The sequence below is a fragment of the Molossus molossus genome, unplaced genomic scaffold (assembly GCF_014108415.1).
Source record: "Molossus molossus isolate mMolMol1 unplaced genomic scaffold, mMolMol1.p scaffold_m16_p_18, whole genome shotgun sequence".
NCBI classification, from domain to species: Eukaryota; Metazoa; Chordata; class Mammalia; order Chiroptera; family Molossidae; genus Molossus; species Molossus molossus.
In genome coordinates this window covers 56,914,262-56,934,639 of record NW_023425353.1, presented here as the reverse complement: position 1 = coordinate 56,934,639, position 20,378 = coordinate 56,914,262, and the positions used below count along the sequence as shown (strand labels likewise).

The 20,378-nt window shown below is 54.4% G+C and overlaps 1 protein-coding gene across 1 annotated transcript in view; it reads right to left on the bottom strand.

Moving 5' to 3' along the window:
- DLEC1 (DLEC1 cilia and flagella associated protein) overlaps nucleotides 1-20,378 on the bottom strand; it is a 54,749-nt gene that overhangs the window by 10,813 nt on the left and 23,558 nt on the right. The window contains exons 11-25 of the mRNA XM_036266597.1: nucleotides 18,583-18,673; nucleotides 17,603-17,765; nucleotides 15,836-16,028; nucleotides 12,852-12,910; nucleotides 12,103-12,262; nucleotides 11,663-11,756; nucleotides 11,359-11,489; nucleotides 11,095-11,253; nucleotides 8,369-8,508; nucleotides 5,138-5,291; nucleotides 4,462-4,572; nucleotides 3,536-3,666; nucleotides 2,896-3,087; nucleotides 1,704-1,774; nucleotides 1,145-1,296 (exon numbers count right to left, since the gene is read on the bottom strand). Of these exons, the coding sequence (XP_036122490.1) occupies nucleotides 1,145-1,296; nucleotides 1,704-1,774; nucleotides 2,896-3,087; nucleotides 3,536-3,666; nucleotides 4,462-4,572; nucleotides 5,138-5,291; nucleotides 8,369-8,508; nucleotides 11,095-11,253; nucleotides 11,359-11,489; nucleotides 11,663-11,756; nucleotides 12,103-12,262; nucleotides 12,852-12,910; nucleotides 15,836-16,028; nucleotides 17,603-17,765; nucleotides 18,583-18,673 (2,001 nt within the window). The remainder of the gene's footprint in view (nucleotides 1-1,144; nucleotides 1,297-1,703; nucleotides 1,775-2,895; nucleotides 3,088-3,535; nucleotides 3,667-4,461; nucleotides 4,573-5,137; nucleotides 5,292-8,368; nucleotides 8,509-11,094; nucleotides 11,254-11,358; nucleotides 11,490-11,662; nucleotides 11,757-12,102; nucleotides 12,263-12,851; nucleotides 12,911-15,835; nucleotides 16,029-17,602; nucleotides 17,766-18,582; nucleotides 18,674-20,378) is intronic.

Genomic DNA, 20,378 nt, shown 5'->3' with positions numbered 1-20,378 from the left:
ACTAACGAAGGTTTTCGGCATACTGAATAGGCGGCGTGGAATGCCATCAAATGCACGCAGCTCGTATTTTACTCAAATCTACCAACAGACGTGGCTGCTTAGGTTTCCTTCCCCTCCTCCCATTATAAACACTGCTGAGAAGAAAAGGAAACCCGGTACGAAGTTATTTCTCCACCCAGCCACTTCTTTCCTTGGGGAAACTTTAAATGTGTGTACGCAGGACGTGGCAAAGTGCCCGCAAAGGAGGACACCATTTCCCACCCCACACCACAGCGAGAGCACCCTTCCCCTGCGCCTCCACCGCCAGCTTGGAAACCTCCTGCCGCTTACCAAAGCCAGGATTTCAGAGTGACTTTAATTGCCCGTGACGGTGACATATTTTCATAGGAAACTGCCCATTCAAAACCCCTTCGCCCACCTGGGCTGCTTTGTCCCCCTCATTGTTAGTTAAGAACTCTTTGTATATTAAGGTGATCAATCCTTTTGTCATACATAATACAAACAATATAAAGCAAATGTCCACTAGAATTAACCTGTCCAATATGCTGAATAGTTCATGAAAATCTTCTAAGCTGTAACTGAAAAGTGTAGGACAGTGTGCACGTTTCGTCCCTGCGTATGAAACCAGGGAGCCCCCTGTCCGTGGTGCCTCTACCTTATTCATCCTGGTACCCTCCACAGCCAGTGGGCCACAGGGGAACCTATACACAGCAGGTGTTCAATTTCATGCTGAATGGGTGAGTCAGTGAATGAACTGATGGGAGAAGGAAGGAATGCACGGGGGCTAGGCGAGAATTTGGCTCTTGGGGGGAGTTGCTGTCCCTCCACACTTACTCCTCTCTCCAGGTCTCAGGTCCTGGCCCGGGTGGGCAGCCTGTCTGATTCCTCTGCCCTCCTCAGTGTGATCCCAGCCTCGTGGGACCTCCTGGGGAAAGGAGTGGGAGGCTCCACGGCTCACAGGATGCCTCCTGCCTACATCCCAGTGTTTGCTGCAGGTACAAGAGCCCATCCCCCACTCGAGTCTGTTTTCTTGGTGAGATTTATGTCTAAGGGCCAGGTGTCGGAGAAGAGAGAGCCTGCAGGCGAGGGCCAGGTCAGGTTCCCCGTCCCGCCTGCAGGCCATGACCCGCCCGCAAGCCCTTACCGTGCAGACGAGGTTGTCCCAGTACTCGCCCCACATGTTCGCGCAGCCTGTGATGTCGATGTGGAGCTGCTGACGGGCCCCCAGCATGCCCTGGGAGACATGGGGGAAGAAGGCAGCTCCTTTCCCGTGAGACAACATGCTTTCCATAAAGTCTAGGGAGAACCAGAAAAGAGGGTTCAGGACTCCAGGACAAGGAGGAATGAGGTCCAACCTCTCCGATGTTAGCAAAACACCATACCAGGCAAGTCACCCTGCAGCCGCTCCTTGGCCCAGTCCAACACATCCTCCTGCTGGGATCCCAGAGTCCAGGGGCCTGCCCCAGTGGGAGCCTCCCTTCTGAGCCACTACCACCCCAAATCAAATCGAGGTCCTATGCATGAGCCTTATGCCCTTACAAAGAGATGGCCTGATTCAGGGGGTGTTGTCAGTGGGAGCCACGACCATCTCAGGGACCTTGCTAGAAAAGACAATGAGATGGTGGGGGTCCACACCCTCAAGAAGCCATGGAAAATTCCACCCTGGCCAGGCCTGGGCTCAGCGCCTGCCCTGCGGCTCTTACCCTGCTGCTCTCGCTTGGCCAACTGCTGGAGATTCCGAGCCGTCTTCAGCAGGGCGGGAGACACGTCAGGCCTTTACCAGATGGGACACAGAAATAGCATCACACCATCCCAATCTCTTCTCAGACGTGAGCCACCGTCCCTGGCACCAGCATCCTGCCAGGTGCCCACTCCTCCCAGGGGAGAGCTGGGTAGGTCTCCTCACCTCCTTCTGGTCTTTGCTCCTGCTATACCCCTATCCCACGAAGCCACCCACCAGCCCCAGGGGTTGCCTCCCAAGAAACTCAATAGGACTCTGGAGGAGGGACCCGTAGCCCCAGTTTCTGTGCCTTGGTGAACCCTGGATGCGAACCCAGCCCAGACTTCCTGCTCTTGCCCAGCTTTCTGCAACAGGCCCCCATTTCCAGTCTATCCAGCATCCAGTGCACACCAAGTTTCTGGAGTAGGAGTCAATGTCTTAGAAACTGCTAGTGGTTCCCCACTACCTCTGGCAGTAGTTTTAAAGTTGGGCTCCCCTTGCCCTGGCCAGTTTGGCTCAGCGGATAGAGTGTTGGCCCGTGGACCAGAGAGACCGAGTTCGGTTCCCACTAAGGGCATGCACCTGAGTTGCAATTTGTCCCCGGCCCCGGTTGGGGTCGTGTGGGTGGCGACCAGTTGATGTGTCTCTCTCACATGGATGTTTCTCTCTCTCTCTTCCTCCCTCTCTCCTCCCACTCTATCTGAAGATAAATGCAAAAATGTTTTTGGGTGAGGATAAAAAAACAAAAAAGATGAAGTTGGGCTCCCTGACTCAGATGATTCGGCAGTGAGGTGTTGGCAGTGGCGTGCTGGTGACCTGCCCATCACTGCGGCGTGAGCACTTTCCCCGGCTGGCTTCAAGCTACAGCCGTGCAGAAGGCCTCCCTCCCACATCTCTGCCCGCACAGTTCCCTCCGCCTCCAGGCCCGAAGGAGAAGCCCCCACCTCAGCAGGCCAGGCTGAGAAGAAGGGGCCGCAATCCCAGCCTCTCCCACAGGCCCCCTAGGGCAGCAGGAACCGTTTCCTCTCTGTGTTTCCCCGTGGCTACCTGTGGAAACACGTCCTCCCACGCCGCACACCCACCAGCCTCTGGCCACCTACGCCGTGGACACCCATCGGCAAAGCCCGCCGGGCCGCATGTTCCCGGGGACCGCCTCTGAGAGAAGCCAGACTCACATGCTGGTTTTGGGGTTCAGGCTGTCTGGAGGGCTCCCGAAGTACTCGAACTTGAGGGCAAAAGAGGTCTGTATCGGGGAGTAGTTGGTCAGGGTGAGCTGGCGATTCACGCGGGTCCTCAGTGGCACTGCTGAGCCGAAGTCTAGGCGGAGCTCCTCCTCGTGGCCCGGCCACTGCTCTGTGCCGGGAACACTGCCCATGCCCACAGGCACCGGGTTACATGCCAGCCTTGGCCCCGCCCAGTGCCTGGGGGTGTGAGAGCTGTCTAGAAACCAGGCTTCGCCCCACAGATGTACCCTTCTTGCCAGCCTCGGATGCCAAGGAGCCTCACACTTCACCAATTGTCCCTGGCCCGGGGCAGACTGGCTCATCTCCCAGGTTTTGGGCCTCAGGCGGGAGAGCCCCAGACCCACAGTCCGTCCCGCCGTCTCCTGCCTGCCTGCACACCGTGCCTCCAACTGTGTGGGGGGAAGAGGGCAGAGAGGGCAGGATGGGGCGGAGGGACCTGTCCCCACAGGGTAGAAAGGGGCCCCTTCCTGGCTGTAGAAGTCAGCTGGCAGGAGGCTGGTACCGCGGGGCAATGCTGGCCCTTCGCATGGTCGCCCCAGCACTCAGGCCCTGGCCCCAGCCCTGGGCTCACCTTCCATCAGAGCCCTCTGTAGAGACGGTGATGCCCACTTGCAGTCCCTGGGGTTTCCCAGAGATGCCCAGAATCAGTGGTTCCTTCATGCCTGACACGGTGCAAGGGAGGGCCAGGTCGGTCAGCTCTTCCTGTGGGAAAGCCCAGCAGGGCAGGGCAGCTGTCAGTCCCAGGGCTGGGCCTCAGGTCTGTCCAGGCCCATCTCTGTGGGAGGCCCCAGCCCCTCCGCGAGCCTGGAGGCCCCTCCTCAGGGCTCCAGCGGCTGCTCCAGCATCTGGACACGCCCACATGAAAGCAGACCCTGGAAGTTGGACCTTTACAGAAGCCACACATTCATTCGGATGAAGCTGCTACCGTAGGAGTCAAAGCCTCCCTGAGTGCTGTCTGCTCCAGGCCAGGCCCTAGAGCTCGGGCTCTGCTGTGCAAGCCCATGTCCCCGTGTCTGCCAGGGAGGGACTGGGACTGGGGTCTGCAAGTCTCTGAAGGAAGACATTTCTTCATACAGGCCACCCTGATGGCTTTCCCATGGGCCACCCCGTGGAGAAGCTGGGTCCCTCTTAGGAGGAACCTGGCTGCCAGCCAGCCTCCCCGGAGCACCCGGCACAGGCCTGTGTGAGCAGCAGCTCCACTCCGGATCTCTGGGGAAACTGGAAAGAATGGCCTGGGGAGGGCCCAAGTCGGTGCCAAAGGTAGATACCAGGCATGGGTTCCAGGGCACATCCACTTCAGGCCTGCTGCAGGCTCTCTGACCTCGTGTCCCTAAAGAACAGGCCTAACAGGAATGCGGACCCCAGGCCCAAATACAAGAAGTCTCTTCCCACTCAAAAGAGCAGGAGTGGGGTCTGAGGCTGACCTCCCTGCCGGCACAGGCGCAGACAGTTGCGGGTGCCTTCCTGGTTCCTCAGTCCCCTCCCATCCTTACTCACCTGGGTATGGGTGGTCAACTCCAGACTGAGCTGGAACTCCTCACTGGGGCCCAGCGTGCCACGCCGGGGGGAGACTCTGGCTCTGCAGAAGCTTGCTTGGTGCCCCAGGAGCTGGCAGAACAAGCACGGGCCTGTTGTTACGTGCTGGACTCCCAGGACGGGCCAGGGTCCTGGCAGAGTGCTCAGCTCTGCTGCGTGCCCTGCTGGAGGCTGGCGGGCTGTTTACTGGTGGGGATAAGCCACAGGGCCTGCCTCTTCTCCTTCCCCACCCAGGTGGGCCTCGCATCTGTCAGTGGTTGCCTGGGAGGACCAGGGTGACTGGAGTGCCTCATCACGGGAATGTGGCCCTGTCTCCCACGGGACACAGAGCAGGCTCCGGCCAGCCCCACGGACACTGCCTCATCTGGGCTCCCAACAGCTGCGTGGACTGGTCACGGGCGGGTGGTCTAGCTGTGTGCACCAGAGACTCCTTCTCAGGCAGGGAACTGGAACCCCCTGAAGGCAGGCCAAGGAAAAGCCAGACCAGATGTGCTGCTCCTCTGAGGGCCCAGCTTTTCTGGGCACGGTGGGGCGAAGGACAGGCTGCGGAGGGAGGCTGCGCATCTGTTCTGGGGGTACCCCAGGGGCAATGTTCCTCGACTTGGGCCTCTGGTGCCGACAGTACGGGCTCACGCACCTTGCCCCAGTGGAACCGGGTGGGCAGGAGCGTGCCATTGATGAGTGTGACGGTCGCCTCCGCGGGCACGCCCAGGTAGAGGTTGCTGACCACGACCTGGCTGCTCCGAAGGTACACGTAGGGCTCCTGTACCTCGGCATACACAGGGAGGTAGCTGGAACACAAGGTAATACAAGGCATTCTGATCAGGAAAACAGAAATAAGACTAGCCCTATTTGCTGATGACATGATGGCCTATGTAGAAAACCCCAAGAAATCTATTTATCAAGAAACTCCTAGAACCAATGAGGCAGCAAAGTTATAGGGTACAACAATCAACATACACAAATCCATCACACTTTCATATGTGAACAATGAATGTGTGGAAACAGAAATAAAAAATACATTACCATTTAAAATTTCTCTCCAAAAAAAAAAAAAAAAGGAAAAATGTCCTCGGGTGAGGATTTAAAAAAAAAAAAAAATTTCTCTCCAAATGGAAAAACATAGGTATAAATCTCATAAAACACGCACAGGAGTCGCGTGCTGAAAACGACAGAACACCCACGAAAGGAAATCAGAGAAGACTTAGTAAATGCAGGAGCCATTCATGGACGAGACGAGTCAGCATAGTAAAGGTGTCTGTTCTCCCCTAACTGATCTATAGGCTTAACACAGTTCTTGTCAAACTCCCAGCAAGGATTTTGTAGATATAAACGATATATCACACACTCCATGTAAAAAAAGTTTTTTAAATAAACAAACAAATGTAATGCTATTCCAATGAGAAAAAATAAAAGAAGGACGTGATCAGATGAACTAATAAAACAGAGAACAGACCCACTCCTTAAGACCGCTGGAGGAGGCCCCCAGCAGATTCCTTAAAAGGGAACGAGGCATCGCGGGCAGGACTGTGGGGAACGGCAGGGGGATTTACTCCAGGACTGTGGGAGATCGGTGAGGCCAGTTCAGGGCCGACCCCTGAGTTCACATGACACACAGAAGACTGGGCTGCAGCAGGAGTGATAACGCCCAGAAGAAGGTGTGGGGCTGGAGAGAGGCAGGGAAGGTCACTGGGCCTCTCCGCTCTCATGGAGGGAAAGCAGCCACACAGGTAGGTCCTCGTCCTCATCCTACTTACGAATGAATGAATGGGACGAGTGTCGCTGCCAGTGTGGGTTTCTTCTGCTGCTTGTGGGCGGTTTCCCCCAAAGGCCCTTCCTCTTATGGAATTCGGGGAGCTGAGCTCTCTGGGGGCTCTCACACACTCTCCTTGGGAGGCGTGCTCTCTGCACCTCCCCCCTCGCTCAGAGGAAATGTGCACCACCAGCTCCTCTTCCGTTCAGAACCAGTAGTGGGCAGCCCAGGACTGCTGGACGTGAACTAAAACCAAACTGCAGGAGAAGGACTCCAAACCATAATCTGAGGAAACAAAACGCAGTTTCCTTGGGGACATCTGCAAGGTTGTTGCATCAATAAGATAATAACAGATTACTGTCAAAAACAGAACGATCCGCCCGCCGGTGTGGCTCAGTGGACTGAGCGTAGTCCCGTGGACTGACAGGTCGGGGTTTGATTCCTGGTCAGGGCACACGCCCGGGTTGCGGGCTCCATCCTCAGTAGGGGGCGTGCAGGAGGCAGCCGATCTATGTATCTCTCTCACATCAATGTCTCTCTCTCTCTCTCTCCTCCTTCCTTTCCCTCTAAAAACATATTTTTTTAAAAAATGAATGATCCAAGAACAAAAATGCTTGAAATTTGAAAACATGGTTGTCAAAAGAAGGGCACCTACCAAAGACTGAATTAGTGAAATGCAAGCCCAAGGCCAAGGCCATCTCCCTGAAGAAGAAGCAAAAGCACTGAGAGATGGAAAGGGTGAGGAAAATGGTCAGATTCATGCAGTACGGATCCAGCAAGCTTTCCCACCTGCTTCTTCTGGAGACAGACCCTCCCCCAGTCACAGGTGGGCATGTGACCCAAAGAGAACCAATCAGAGTCATTTTTCACCAGCGTTGTTAAGCTGGGAGTGTGTGAGCCTGAAGTTCTAAGTGGCCCCTTTCCTCAGAGCAGAGTGGCTAAGGGCCCCTTTCCAACAGGGGAGAGAAAGGCCAACAAAGAGAGAAGCGAAGTTGAAGGCTGAGGTGGGACTGGGGTGGGGTAGCGGGAAGGCTGGTGGGATGAGACAGAAGCAGAAGACCAGACAGAGGGAAAGGCTGGAGCCCCTGCCTTCAGCCCTGGCTGCCCCGTTACATGGGCCAATGGCTTCCCTTTTTTTGCTTATCTTGGTTATATCCATGTACACAGAGTAAATCACTCAGTTTAAAGAATAATGAAAAGAACACCTGCATACCACTACTATTCAGTTTATCACAGAATATTTACACCAGCCAGCTTAAGAAAACAAGTATTATGCTTCGAAATAATTTGGGAAGGGTGGGGAGAAGTGGACAAGGATGTGGATGACACACTATTTGCAGTGATTTGATCATTTTAAATGTAGGTGATGGGGACATGGATGCTCATCATACGATTCCGTTTTTATAGATTTCAGAAATTTTCTGGAAGGGAGGGAGAGAACATCACTAACGACCTTTGAAACCTCCAGTGTGTTCCTCCCAGATCACAATGTTAGTCACTCTTTTTTTTTAATCCTCACCCGAGGACATTTTTCCATTTTTTGTTCAGATAGAGTAGGAGGGAGGGAGGGAGGGAGGGAGAGAGAGAGAGAGAGAGAGAGAGAGAAACATCAACGTGAAAGGGACACATCGAGTGGCTGACATCTGCACAACCAACCAGGGCGGGGGACAAACTACAACCAAGGTACGTGCCCTTAGCGGGAACGGAACCCGGGTCTCTCTGGACTGCAGGCCGACACACTAACCTCTGAGCCAAACTGGACAGGGCTGTTAGTCACTCATTTAAAGAGCCACAACTATTTGTGCCTGTTCTGTTGAATGAAACTGTTTCCAGGGTTTTGCTATTGTGCACAGTCCGGCTGTGAGAATTCCCTTAGGAGCCCACGGCTGCCACTGCACCTGCTCAGTTCCCCTGGGGGTTCAGCTAGAAGGGCTAAAGCTGGGCCACGGGGTATGCACATTCTTTACCTTAATGGGTATCTTCTGTAATATCCAAATTTTATAGACTAAACATGTATTCTGAAATGTCTACAGATACATACTGAGTTACACGTAATATATGTGACTACACTGGGAATCAGCAGACAGGGTGTTGTCAGGGCTCCCCCCCCCTTACCTCCAGGGCCCATTCACCACCTCCAGCACCAGGACAGTCTGCAGACACTGGCCCCGCAGGGCCTCCAAGGTGATGCTCACGCTGAGCTCCCCCAGAGGGTGAATCTGGCCGCTGGAGGGCTCAATGGTGAAAGGAGACACCTGGTTGGGAGGCCAATCAGAAGGATAAGGAATGAGGACAGTTGGAATTACAGAACTCGGGGCTGGCCATGTCCAACCAGGGTCGCCCCCAAGCTGCCCCCAGCCCTTCAGAGCACCATGTAGGGTGTAGAAGGAGGCAAGCAGGTGGGGGAGCACAGCTGGGCGAGTCTCAGGACTCAGAGGACAAACCAAGGCTCCAAGGAAAGGGGGAGGTCCCCATGCACTGGCCACGATCGGGGTGTGGGGACCATGCTGTGGGGAGCTGCGGTGCCCTCTGAGAGATCTGCCCCCCGTCAAGACCCTGACGGCTTTAAGTAAGGAAAGCCACCAAGTCACCAAACTGGGAGAGGGGTGAAGTTCCGTGTGGCCACAGATTTCTGCGCCCCACCCCCAGTCTTGTACTCATTCACCAGGCAGGTCCCCCTCCTCCCCTACACGGACAAAGGGAGAGGGGAAGGGAAAAGGGCTAGGCAGAGTGTACCTGGGTAGGACTCCCTACCCCTTCTCCCTGTCCTTGACTGAGACAGAATGCACTTGTCTGAACCAGTGGGCCACACTGGCTAATAGGGTGTCACTGGACACTGAAAGTTCACACCCAGGAGGGAGGTGACTCCTCTTTGGTCTCTTCCTTCCAGAGACCAAGCCAGTGAGTACAAGACACCTGCCTGGGGCAGCCTGCCCACCGCCGTGGGCCCAGCCTGCCCAATCCCACCCCTACCTCCCGCCCGGGCTGCCACGGGTGCCGTCTTGGACCCTGTGCTCTCTTGCTTCTGAGTTTCATTCCCTGGCCCCAGCGGCAGGGGCGGGCTGCATCACTCTGGGCCGCTTAGGCCTAACTCAGAAAAAGTGGCTGTGTGCTCTGGCTGGGGTTCCGGGGCCAAGCTCTGCTGGTCAGGACAGAGCCCCCTGCTTTCTTCGGTCCTTGTTACTCACGTGCATCTCCCTTGGAGCCCTAGGGGTGTGGCTGTACCCTGGGGCTGGCTTTCCGGGTCCCCTGACCTGAGCACAGGTAACCAATCCCGAATCTCAGCGCAAAAGAGCTAAGTGCAGAGACCATAGAGGCAGGATTCCTACCAGCCTCGACTGTAACATAAATCTTAATACACTGTAAATTGACCATTATTTCAATGATAACATGTAGTCATTCTTCTCAATGGGAGCAAAACACAGACTGGGAATTAGAGAACAGGGAGCTCATGATTCCATCACTCATCAGCGGTGTGACCTTCCCTCGCTGCCTCTCCTCCATCAGATGAAGGGGTTGAATGTGGTCCCGAAATCCCAGCTGTGCTCTGGGAAATCCCAGGGGTTCCTCAGAAGTGGGGAGGGCAGGATGGGGCAGAGGGTGACTCACAAGGGGGTCTCTTGGTGACTAGGGAAGTCATACTTTATTCTAGACCTTGGGCTTCTCTGTAGGGTTTCATTAGAAGAAAGGGTTCTTGTCTTGCGACACTGACACCGCCCTGTCCCCAGTCCCAGTCCCAGGCTTCTGTGGTTTCACAGTCCAAGCAGGGAGACCAGTGAGCCCCAGGAGGGGAGGTGCTAACTCCAAGCCTGTGTAATAGGACACTTGGCCATGTTGTTGTGATTCGATGCAAATGTCATAGCTTCTAAGGTTCAGAGTGCCCGTCTAGGGCCTCGGCCCTCAGGTGAAGGAGAAGGGCTTCTGAGTGGGAAGGAAAAGGCCTGGAGAGAGGGAACATACGTTAGCAGCTACGATGCGTGCGTGGCTGCGACTGTCCTTCCTCGGCTTCTGAATGTGGAGGGGACAGTGTGCAGCGTTCTGCCCCGGAGGGCAAAGGGACAAGCAAGATGGGGGCCTCGGGAGGAAGCAGTCAGAGGGAGGTGCTTCCACCAAACAGACCTGGCCAGAGGCGCACAGGTGTGGCAACAACCCAGGCAGCCCGGGGATCTCAGGCCGCCAAGCGTGAAAGTGGGGCAGCCAGGCGGGATTTACAGCTCACGGCTGCTGGGGAGTGACTGATGTACTGCGACTTGTCTTCTTCTGGACTGCACATCAGATACTCATGGGATGCCACGGGGTAATGTGAAGACAACACTTAGCCACGCTAGTATTTCCTTATTGTATAGTAAAAAGAAAAGTGCTATTTGGGTGGAAATGAATCCTGGGTTTTCTTTTGGGGGACTTTTGGTTTGGGTGAGGAGCCCAGGCCCAAGCACCACCTGGTGGCAGGTTCTCAATCTGCAGGCACAATCTCTGGGAAGTGGGGAATCTTGGGGTGAGCCCACCCAGCCCATCCCTCCCTGGAGGCCTTGGAAGCTTCCTGCCCAGCTCAGCAGCCTCCTCCTGACTCAGGCTGCCCTGACAGAGGGAGAAACCTACGTCCTAATTCTGCATCATGCGGTAGAGAAAGTAACAGGAAAATCCAGTTCGGGGTTAAGTTCGGCTGTAGACAGGACCCGACTCCCTCGGAGATGGGGAGAACTGGGGACCCTGCCAGGCAGAAGTCACCAGACAGGCTTCTCTGCTCCCAGCCTCAACCCTCTGACTGGCCCAGTACAAGATTCACAGGTAGATTGGCTCCTGGGGAGGTGGTGCCCAGAGGAGCCAGAGGCCTGACTTACACCCTCCTGCCGCTCCTCCAGGCAGACCGAGCTCTCCTGCATGTGCCACGTGGCCGGGAGCGGGCTGGTGTTCTGGATCCGGATGGAGTCTGTGGCTTTCTGCCCCAGACGCAGCAAACCGAACTGAAGGGCTGAGACGTTGATGACGAGGGCAGGCCCCTGAGACACCCAGAGAGCCCATCAGCGGGCCACTTGGGAGTGGGCTCTGTGCCCTACCCCTGCCCCGTGCCAGGCCCACCCAGCTGCCCAGGCCCCCAGCAGCACCTTAAATGTTGCCTCAATGTGCAGCACCACCGGAGAGGGTGAGTCTCTGATTTCACACAGCAGGTCTTGACTTGTTGGGCCGGGAACACCCGCGGTAAACTTCAACTCAAAATCCTCGACCTCGCTGGACTCTGGGAGAGGAGGAACGAGGTGGAGAAAGGGAGCAGGGGCGGGTCCCCTCTGTGGCTGGGCCTGGATGTGTGATCTTCGCTGGCTTCTCGCCCACGTGTACCAGGCTGCAGCTGACCACTCTGCGGACCTCCTGTCCCCGGCACCCCGGCAGGTCATCCCCCCTCCCCCGTACCTATGGTCCCTGTGCAGGGTTCCACTTCGACGATGTGGTAGTCGCTGATCTTCCCCCACGTGTATCTGATGCGGGACTTACTGTTGTTCCACATCTGAAAGACACACCCCAGCTGTCCAGTCTGAACCTGCCGAAGGACTGTGGGATTGTGGGCTCACAGAAGGTCCTCTCCACACCCTCCCCGCTAATTCCTGGCCACCCGACAGCCCCAACACCACTGCAGGGTTTATGGGTGCCAGATCCTGCCAAAGACCCACAAACACAGGAACGGGTTCCACAGCCTGTGGTTCGGAGGATGCTGATAAAATGACAGACACCCAGCCCAGCATCTGTGCAAACCAAGTCCTCCGTGAGGCCACCGCCATCCGCCTCTCGGGCCACTCTGTCCTCACACCTGTGCCCAGTCCGGCACCATCTCGGCCAGCCTTACAGCGACCCACCTTAAAGTCTTTCTTCACACTTGTGCCAATGTAGTTCTCCCCGGGGATGATGAGGGCATAGGGTTCCAAGAGGACCTGGAAAGGTTCTGCGGAGCCTTTCACCTCGATTTCCAGGACGATCACGTCATCCACCGTGTACGAGGGGTTTTCTGGTTCTGAACTGAACACAGACTCGCGGTGAGCTCGGAGCCGACAGCCCAGAGCATGGCCCCGCACGGTCCTCACTGCTGTCCCATATCTCTGGTCTTGTGAAAAGAAAATGACCCCTGCTCACAGCTCCCAAGCCCCCTAAAATCAGACGCACCAGTCAATGCCCTGAAATAGTGAGAAATGCCTGTGGCTGTGACAGGCACCCTCCCTGCTGCCTGCCGGACCAGTGTAGCACCCAGCCTGGGATCGCTACGGGAGGCTGACTGCAGACCCCCTGACAGTTACGGGAGAGCTGGTAGCAATGCCCCCCATGGGGCAAACCTTTCCTCTTTAGTCACCACCACCCAGGGGCCACCCGCCTGCCTGCCTGGTAACAAGGAGCCTGGGGCACAGCTCTCCCAGTGAGTCCAGCGGGCTCTGTTCCCTGCACGCTGAGCCCATGCCAGGCCTCGGGGCCCTGGCAAGGCGAGCATGCTCCCATGCGTCAACACCTCCTGCGGTCAGGTGGCTCCTTCAGCCCTTCTCACCGCCTCCCTCGCATCCTGTGGGGAAGGCAGTCCCGCTCCCCACCCCTCATCCAGGGCCCAGCCCTCGCTCACCTCGTGAGCTCTGGGACTGCCTCTACCACCATCTGGAGAACACTGTGAAAATCCTTCAGCTGCAAGACAAACAGCGCCCTGCAAACAAGCTGCATTCCAGCCAGGCTGCCCAGAGGAAGGCTGGCGCCTGGGCTGCAGCGAGGCCTCAGGAACGTGCTGCTGCCCTGCTATGTCTCCCGTCACCCAGGGAAAGCGGGGTGGCTGCCAGGATGCGTGGTGTGCCTGCCCCGGCCGACCGGGGGACAGGAAGGCTTTCCGGACCCCAACATTGCGCTCAGTGTGTCCTGGGCACCACACCCTCCCAGGACGGATAGTGAGGCGGCTGTACGCTGGGATGACAGGCAGACCTGCCTCTCTCACCGGTGAGGCCCCAGCACCTGCCTTCACGTCAGCTCTCCTGCCTCTCTCACCCGGAGCTGTTCGCCCTGCCCCAGAACCTGCACCTCAGTCTCTCTGGGGTGTGGGGCTGCACAAGGATGGGAGTGTCCTCCATGTAGCAGAAACACAGAAGAACCAGAGCTGAGGAAGGGGCGAGGGTCTGGCTGCAGACGAAGTATGTGTAGGATCAGGACCACGCAAAATGAGTGTCTCCTTCCTGACGCCAGCACACCCCACAGCCCCACTCTGAGCTGAGTGCCAGCCTACAGGACACTGGGTACCTAGGCAGCCCCACTGCGGCCTCAACATCCCTAAACAAGATGCCCGGGACTTCCAGTCAAGACGGCGGGTAGGTAAACGTGGTATCGCGTCCTCCCACAACCACATCAAAGTTACAACTAAACTACAGAACAACCATCATTCAAAACCACCTGAAATCAAGCTGAATGGAAGTCCTACAACTAAAGAATTAAAGCAGCAGCTGCATAGAGACTGGTAGGAGGGGCGGAGGCGGACGGGCTGGTCCCACACCCACGTGTGGCGGATAAAAATCAGGAGGACACCTTGGCTGGGAAGGTCCTTCCTGAGGACTGAGGGGTCCCCGTCCCACACCAGGTGCCTGCTCAGGGTTCCAGTGCCAGGAAGAGAATCCCCATAACTTCTGGCTGGAAAAACCAGCGGGAACTGAGGCTCAGGGAGGCTGAGGCGGCTGGAGCCCCAGGCAGCTCCTTAAAGGGCCCGCGCATGGACTTATCGGACTCTCTCCCTCTAAGCTCGGAGGGGAGGCAGCTCCAGGGGCACCAGAGACATACAGGGAAGAACTGAGCTGTTTGGCACTGGAGCGAGGGCTGGAGAGGGGGCTTTCTGCGGGACAAACGTGCTGTCAGAGGCCTTTGTTCCTTTGGTGAGCCCTTCCCTGGGGCGGCAGACAGTCACCATATCTGGGACTCCAGCAACCTGGCTCACACTGGTAGCCTCGCCCTGGTGATTCCCTGAGGCCCTGCCTCGCCCCACCCTAACCCACCCCACCCAACTTTTAGGCCCACCTAACTTTCAGGCCCACCCAAGCTGTTGCCACTTGCTTAACCATAGGATTGGCCTGTCTTGGATCCTGCTTCAGGTTTTTCCTAAATTCTTTCAAACGAGCAGCATCTGGTCTCAGCTAGCCCCATACCTCTCGTTAAGTAATACACAGAAACAAACACAGGGAGGCAGCCAAAATGAGGAGACAAAGAAACAGGTCCCAAATGAAAGAACAGAACAAAATCCCAAGAAAAGAACTAAGCGAAATGGAGATAAGAAACCTAACAGATGCTGAGTTCAAAATACTGCTTATAAGGATGCTCAATGAACTTAGTGAGAACCTCAGTGAACTTAGTGAAGGCCTCAAGAGCATAAAAAAGGACCAGTCAGAAATTATGGATGCACAGTCAGAATTGAAGGAGCCATTAACTGAAATAAAGAATAATTTACACAGCTTCAATAGTAGAGTACGTAAATCCAAGAAGCAAACCATCGATTTGGAATATAAGGAAGCAAAAAACGCCCAATCAGAACAACAAAAAGGAAAAAGAATCCAAAAAAATGAGGATAGTGTAAGGAGCCTCTGGGACAACTTCAAGTGTGCCAACATTCGCATCTTGGGGGTGGCAGAAGGAGAAGAGAGAGAACAAGAAATCGAAAACCTGTTTGAAACAATAATGGCAGAAAACTTTCCTAACTTGGTGAAGGAAATAGACATACAAGTCCAGGAAGCACAGAGAGTCCCAAACATGATGAACCCCAAGAGGCCCACACCAAGACACATCATCATCAAAATGCAAAAGGTTCAAGACAAAGAGAGAATCTTAAAAGCAGCAAGAGAAAGGCAGCTAGTTACCTACAAGGGAGTTCCCATAAGGCTGTCAGCTGATTTCTCAAAAGAAACTTTGCAGGCCAGAAGGGAGTGGCAAGAAATATTCAGAGTGATGAAAAGCAAGAACCTACAACCAAGATTACTCTATCCTGCAAAGCTGTCATTTAGAATCGATGGCCATATAAAGACTTTCCCAGACAAGAAAAAGTTAAAGGAGTTCATCACCACCAAACCGTTATTATATGAAATGATGAAGGGTCTTTTTGAAGAAAAAGATTAAATATATGAACAAACAAAATGGCAATGAATACATATCTATCAACAAAGGAATCTACAAACAAAATGAACAGGTAGAACAGAAACATTCTCATAGATACAGAGAACATTTTGTTGGTTGCCAGTTGGGAGGAGGGTTGGGGGAATGGGTGAAAAAGGTGAAGGGATTAAGAAGTACAAATTCATTGCTAGACTGACAAACCTCAAAGGGAAAGGGGTTGGGGGGGTGGGGTGGGAAGAAATAAACCAAAGAACTTATATGCATAACCAATGGACACAGACAATAGTGTGGGAAAAGGAGGGAGGGGGGTGGGAGTGGGGAGGAGGGGGTCAATGGGGAAAAATGTGGAACATCTGTAATACATTCTACATTCAACAATAAAGATTTTTAAAAAAGAGAAAGAAAGAACATGCCAGGAGGGTGGAAGTATTGTGACCCGATCCCATGTGTCTACCAAGACGGCACCGTTCTAACCTTGTGGGGAGAGAAGCTCAGGATGAACTCATGGTCCGTGTGGGGCTGGAGGACGCCCCTCTCGGGTGTGATGGAGAAGGCTGTCTCCTTGTCAGGGTGGTACTTGATGCTGTCTGGGCTGTAGGTCTCTCCAGGCAGCAGGGCCTGCAGGTTGGGCATGATGATCTGCCAGTGGAAGGCCAGGTCCACGTGCCTGAGGGCAGCATTGACAGCGGGTCCCAGGTCAGGCCCGGCCTGTCCGGACCGGCGCTCCCGCCCTTCAGGCCCCTCCCATGGAGGAGCCTCAGGCAGGGACATTCTGTGGGTCAGTCAAGGAGTCCAAGCTAACCTTGAAGACCACCTAAGAGAGGCCCCTCTCCCACCCCCAGCAGCTGGCGGTTGGGGTCACCGTGACTCGGGAAATTGCACTCACATGTAGTCATGCTCCACCCATTCAACTGCAGGGCTCGGGACATCCCGAGCTCAGGAAAGTGTTCTGCAGGGTCTCCTACCATGTGAGAGCTGCCACATCAGCCCTCGCCCCACCCTCCACCTCTCCAGCCATGGCCTCCCAGGACCACTTTGGCCAGAAAGATGTGCCCACAGGCTGCCACCAGGAGCCACGGCAACTCCACAGTAGTGGGAGGGGCAGGACTCCATGCGTGCTGTGGTGGCAGCTGCGTGAGGCTCACTGTGCTGGTAACAGACAAGCCTGGCGAGGCCTGGCTGGGGTCACTGGGCGGCCTGTCCCGGTGTGGTGGGGCTGCTCCAAGATGGTCAGGAAGTACGTGACAGTGAGAACTGAACCCACAGGCCAGTCGGTCTGATCTTGGGATTTGGATGGATTCCCCTCGTGAGCAGGGCAGGAACTCTCTGGAACACTGTTCCTGGCTAAGGATGGTCCAGGATGCTCAGCCCTGTCCAATGTAACTTCCTGCGGTGACGGAAACCTTCTGTATCTGCACTGTCCAACGCGCTGGCCACTAACTACCTGGGTGGCTGAGTACTTAAAACGTGGCTGGTGCCCTGGCCGGTTTGGCTCAGCGGTTAGAGCGTTGGCCTGCGGTCCGGAGAGACCCGGGTTCGGTTCCTGCTAAGGGCGCGTACCTCGGTTGCAGTTTGTCCCCGGCCCTGGTCGGCTGTGCGGGTGGCAGCCACTCGATGTGTCCCTTCACGTCGATGTTTCCCTCTCTCTCTCTTCCTCTCTCTCCCTCCACTCTACCTGAACAAAAAATGGAAAAATGTCCTCTGGTGAGGATAAAAAAAAAAAAAAAACGTGGCTGGTGCCAATGAAGAGATGAGTTTTTAATGTTATTTCATTTTAATTGATTTCCATAGAAATAGCCACATGTGGTCCTGGACGGTGTGCTCGGTGGTTAGAGTGTCGGCCTGAGTACCCAAAGGCCACAAATTCAATTCCCAGTCAAGGGCGTGTACCTGAATGGTGTACCATCACCGTCCTGATTGGGGTGCCTGCAAAAGGCCACCCACTGATGTGTCTCTCATATCGATGCTTCTCTCTCTCTCTCTCTCTCAATCTCCCTCCCTCCTTTTCACTCTCTCTAAAAATCAATGGAAAATATATCCTCGGGTGAGGATTAACAAAAACAAACAAACAAACAAGAACCAAATAGCCACATGTGGCAGGTGGCTAGCATGATGGACAGCAAATCTGGATCCTTCCATTCTGTGCCGACCCCTCCCTGGCCCCTGGAAGGAGGCTGCTGCCTCGCTGGGAACTGGGGGCAGGTGAGGAAGGAGAAGGGTATGTTCATAGGGGTCACTCACGTAGCATTTCTAATAATCAGCTGTCTCCTAGCTGTGGACTGAAGGTTCTCAGGCTCAAAGCGTATGAAGTGCTGGGCTGTTAGGTCTGTGAGTTCTCCAGGCTCCGGCTGACTTCTTTCACCGGAAATATAGATGAGGTCCAAGGCAATCAGCTGCCCAGTTCCTGAGAAAAGAGCAGTGAAGTTTCACTAGGGCTGAAATCAGGACTCTGGGCAAAGGCTGTGGCAGGACCCATGCCACCATCCACACGCAACTTGGTCATGACCCTGGGAGTTGTATATAAGAGGAGAACTGGGGGCCATTAACACACAGATTCATGTCCCCACATCCTCACAGACCAACATGAGGTGATTCTGATAACCTAGCGTATAGCAGGCACCCAATTAATGCTTGCTGAGGCAAACTGGATGGATGGAGGGAGAAGGGAGGGACAGACGATGACGGACAAATGGATAGGAGAAAGGAAGAACAGAAGGGTGGATGGGAGGGACAGAGGGATGGACAGATGGATGACAGACAGATGGGAGGGAGAAAGGAAGAACAGATGGATGGATGGCAGGGAGGGAGGGAGGGAGGAAGGCTGGAAGGAGGGAGGATGGAGGAAAGGAAGGAAGAGGGCATCTCAGCGGAACTCAGCAGGATACCCCCTCACCCCACAGGAACCTAGAGGTGCATCTGGTTGTTTATGTGGGAGTCTCTGGCAATTCCCCAAAAGGAGATCAAGGTGAGTTCCAAAGTGAACGATGAAAGACTTCACCCCAGGTTTCCCTCTGTCTGTCACTAGAAGGCTCCTTGGGACTGTCCTGAAGGCCACACTGACTTGGGTCTCCAGGGTCTGACCAGAGTGAGCCCCAAACTAGACCCTGGTGGATGGAGGCTGCAGCATCCCCTCAAAGTGTCCCCTGAAGCCAATGCCAGTCAGCAGCTTCCAGAGCCTGGGGCCCACTCCAGCCCTCCCCTGGGCACACACACAAGCCCACCCGAGGTCACCAGCTCCTTTATCTGGCAGTTGTCACACGCGACGATGAAGGTCTGCTCTGCCTCTCCGAGGCTCGTTGGGAGAAACACGACCTGGGGGAGAGAAGGTGGCCCTGTCACCTCCCATTAAGGGCCACCCCCACCTTCCAGGCTTCTCTTCCAGACACGCACCCTGCTGGCTCCCCACCTTCTACCTAAGGCCGGGGGTTCGGCTGCTGCTCCACCCCAGAGTGAGGCAGGGAGCACGCTGAAAGGATATGAAAGTGTTCACAGAGACAAACATACAAATGACATGTTAAACCTCATTCACCACAAAAGAAATGTAAACAAAAACCACCCAGAACAAGTTTTCATTCTTTATAGTGTCAAAGAGCACTAAGTGAGCGATCACAGATGCAGGATATAATATCTTGATTATCTTGATTTTCTTCAAAGGAACCTAGAAGGCGGGGTGGGGATTGGTCGGAATGTAGTTGCAGCACCTTTGGCCAAGAGCTCATAAACGTTGAAGCTGGGAAACGAGCACATGGGTGATCATTACACTCTTCTACTTTGTATATGTTTAAAAATGTCCAGGATAACAATTAAAATAAAGTTTGATAGCACACTGCCTCGGCAAGCCTGTGAGGAAACAGGCACCTTCGCCTGTCGTTGGAAGTATAACCGGTACGATCCACACCGTGGGGATTTGGCCAACATGTGTCACAGTTACGAAGCAGAGACCTCTCGGGTCAGCACCTCTGCTTCGAGGACTGTGCCCTGTAGCAGACTCATACTTGAACAGACTGATGTAAGTTATTTGCAAAAATAGCCAGAGATCAGAAAACAAATTTCATGTCCATCAGTGGGGAATGGCCCAACTAAATTATGGTTCATTCACACAGTGGACTACTATGCAGCTATAAAAAATATAAGAATGATTTGCAGAACAGAGGATAGAGTGGGCAACTATTTGAAGGAAAAATGGAAACAAAGGAAAGAAAAACCACGTGCAGCCCTGGCTGGTTTTGCTCAGTGGTTAGAGCATTGGCCCATGGACCAAAGGGTCAAGGGTTCAATTCCCAGTCAAGGGTATGTACCTGAGTTGCACATTAGATCCCTGGCTCTAGTCAGTGTTGTATGGGAGGCAACCAATCGATGTGTCCCTCTCGCGATGTTTCTCTCTCCCTCTTTCTCCTTCCCTCCCTTCCATTCTATCTAAAAACCAATGGAAAAATATCCTCCAGTGAGGATCAACAACAAAAGAGAAAAGAAAAGAAAAAACATGTGCATTTGCTCATTAAGCATCACATGCCTCTGGAAGGGCCCAGAGAAACCTGGGAAGGTTGTGGCCTCCAGATGGCTGGGGAACTGGGGTGAAAGGGAGCATTTCACTGTTTATCTATTTGTATCTTTGGAATTTTTAAACATGAATTTATTTATTTGGAAATATGAATAAATTTTAAAACAAACCCCCAAATACCCAATAAACAAAACACATGAGGAATGCAAAGGGAACAAGCCTCCCCCAAACAACCCCCTCACTGCTCCCCAAGACTCCTGTTGCTGCCCTCTTCCTTTCCTCGGGGATCACAGGAAGGTGGGATGAGGGGGACATCCTGGCCTGGTCAGAGGTGACCAGTCGCAATTCTTTAAAGTCACAGCAAGGCTCTGACAAGGCCTGGGCTATGCCAAGAGGCTCCAACCTGACCCCAGCAGTAGACAAGGACTCATAAAGCCCTACTATGTCCCTGAACTAGCCCTGTCCCAACCCCAAGAGCCAGGTCTTTATGGGGGACTCAGATCAGCATAGACACGA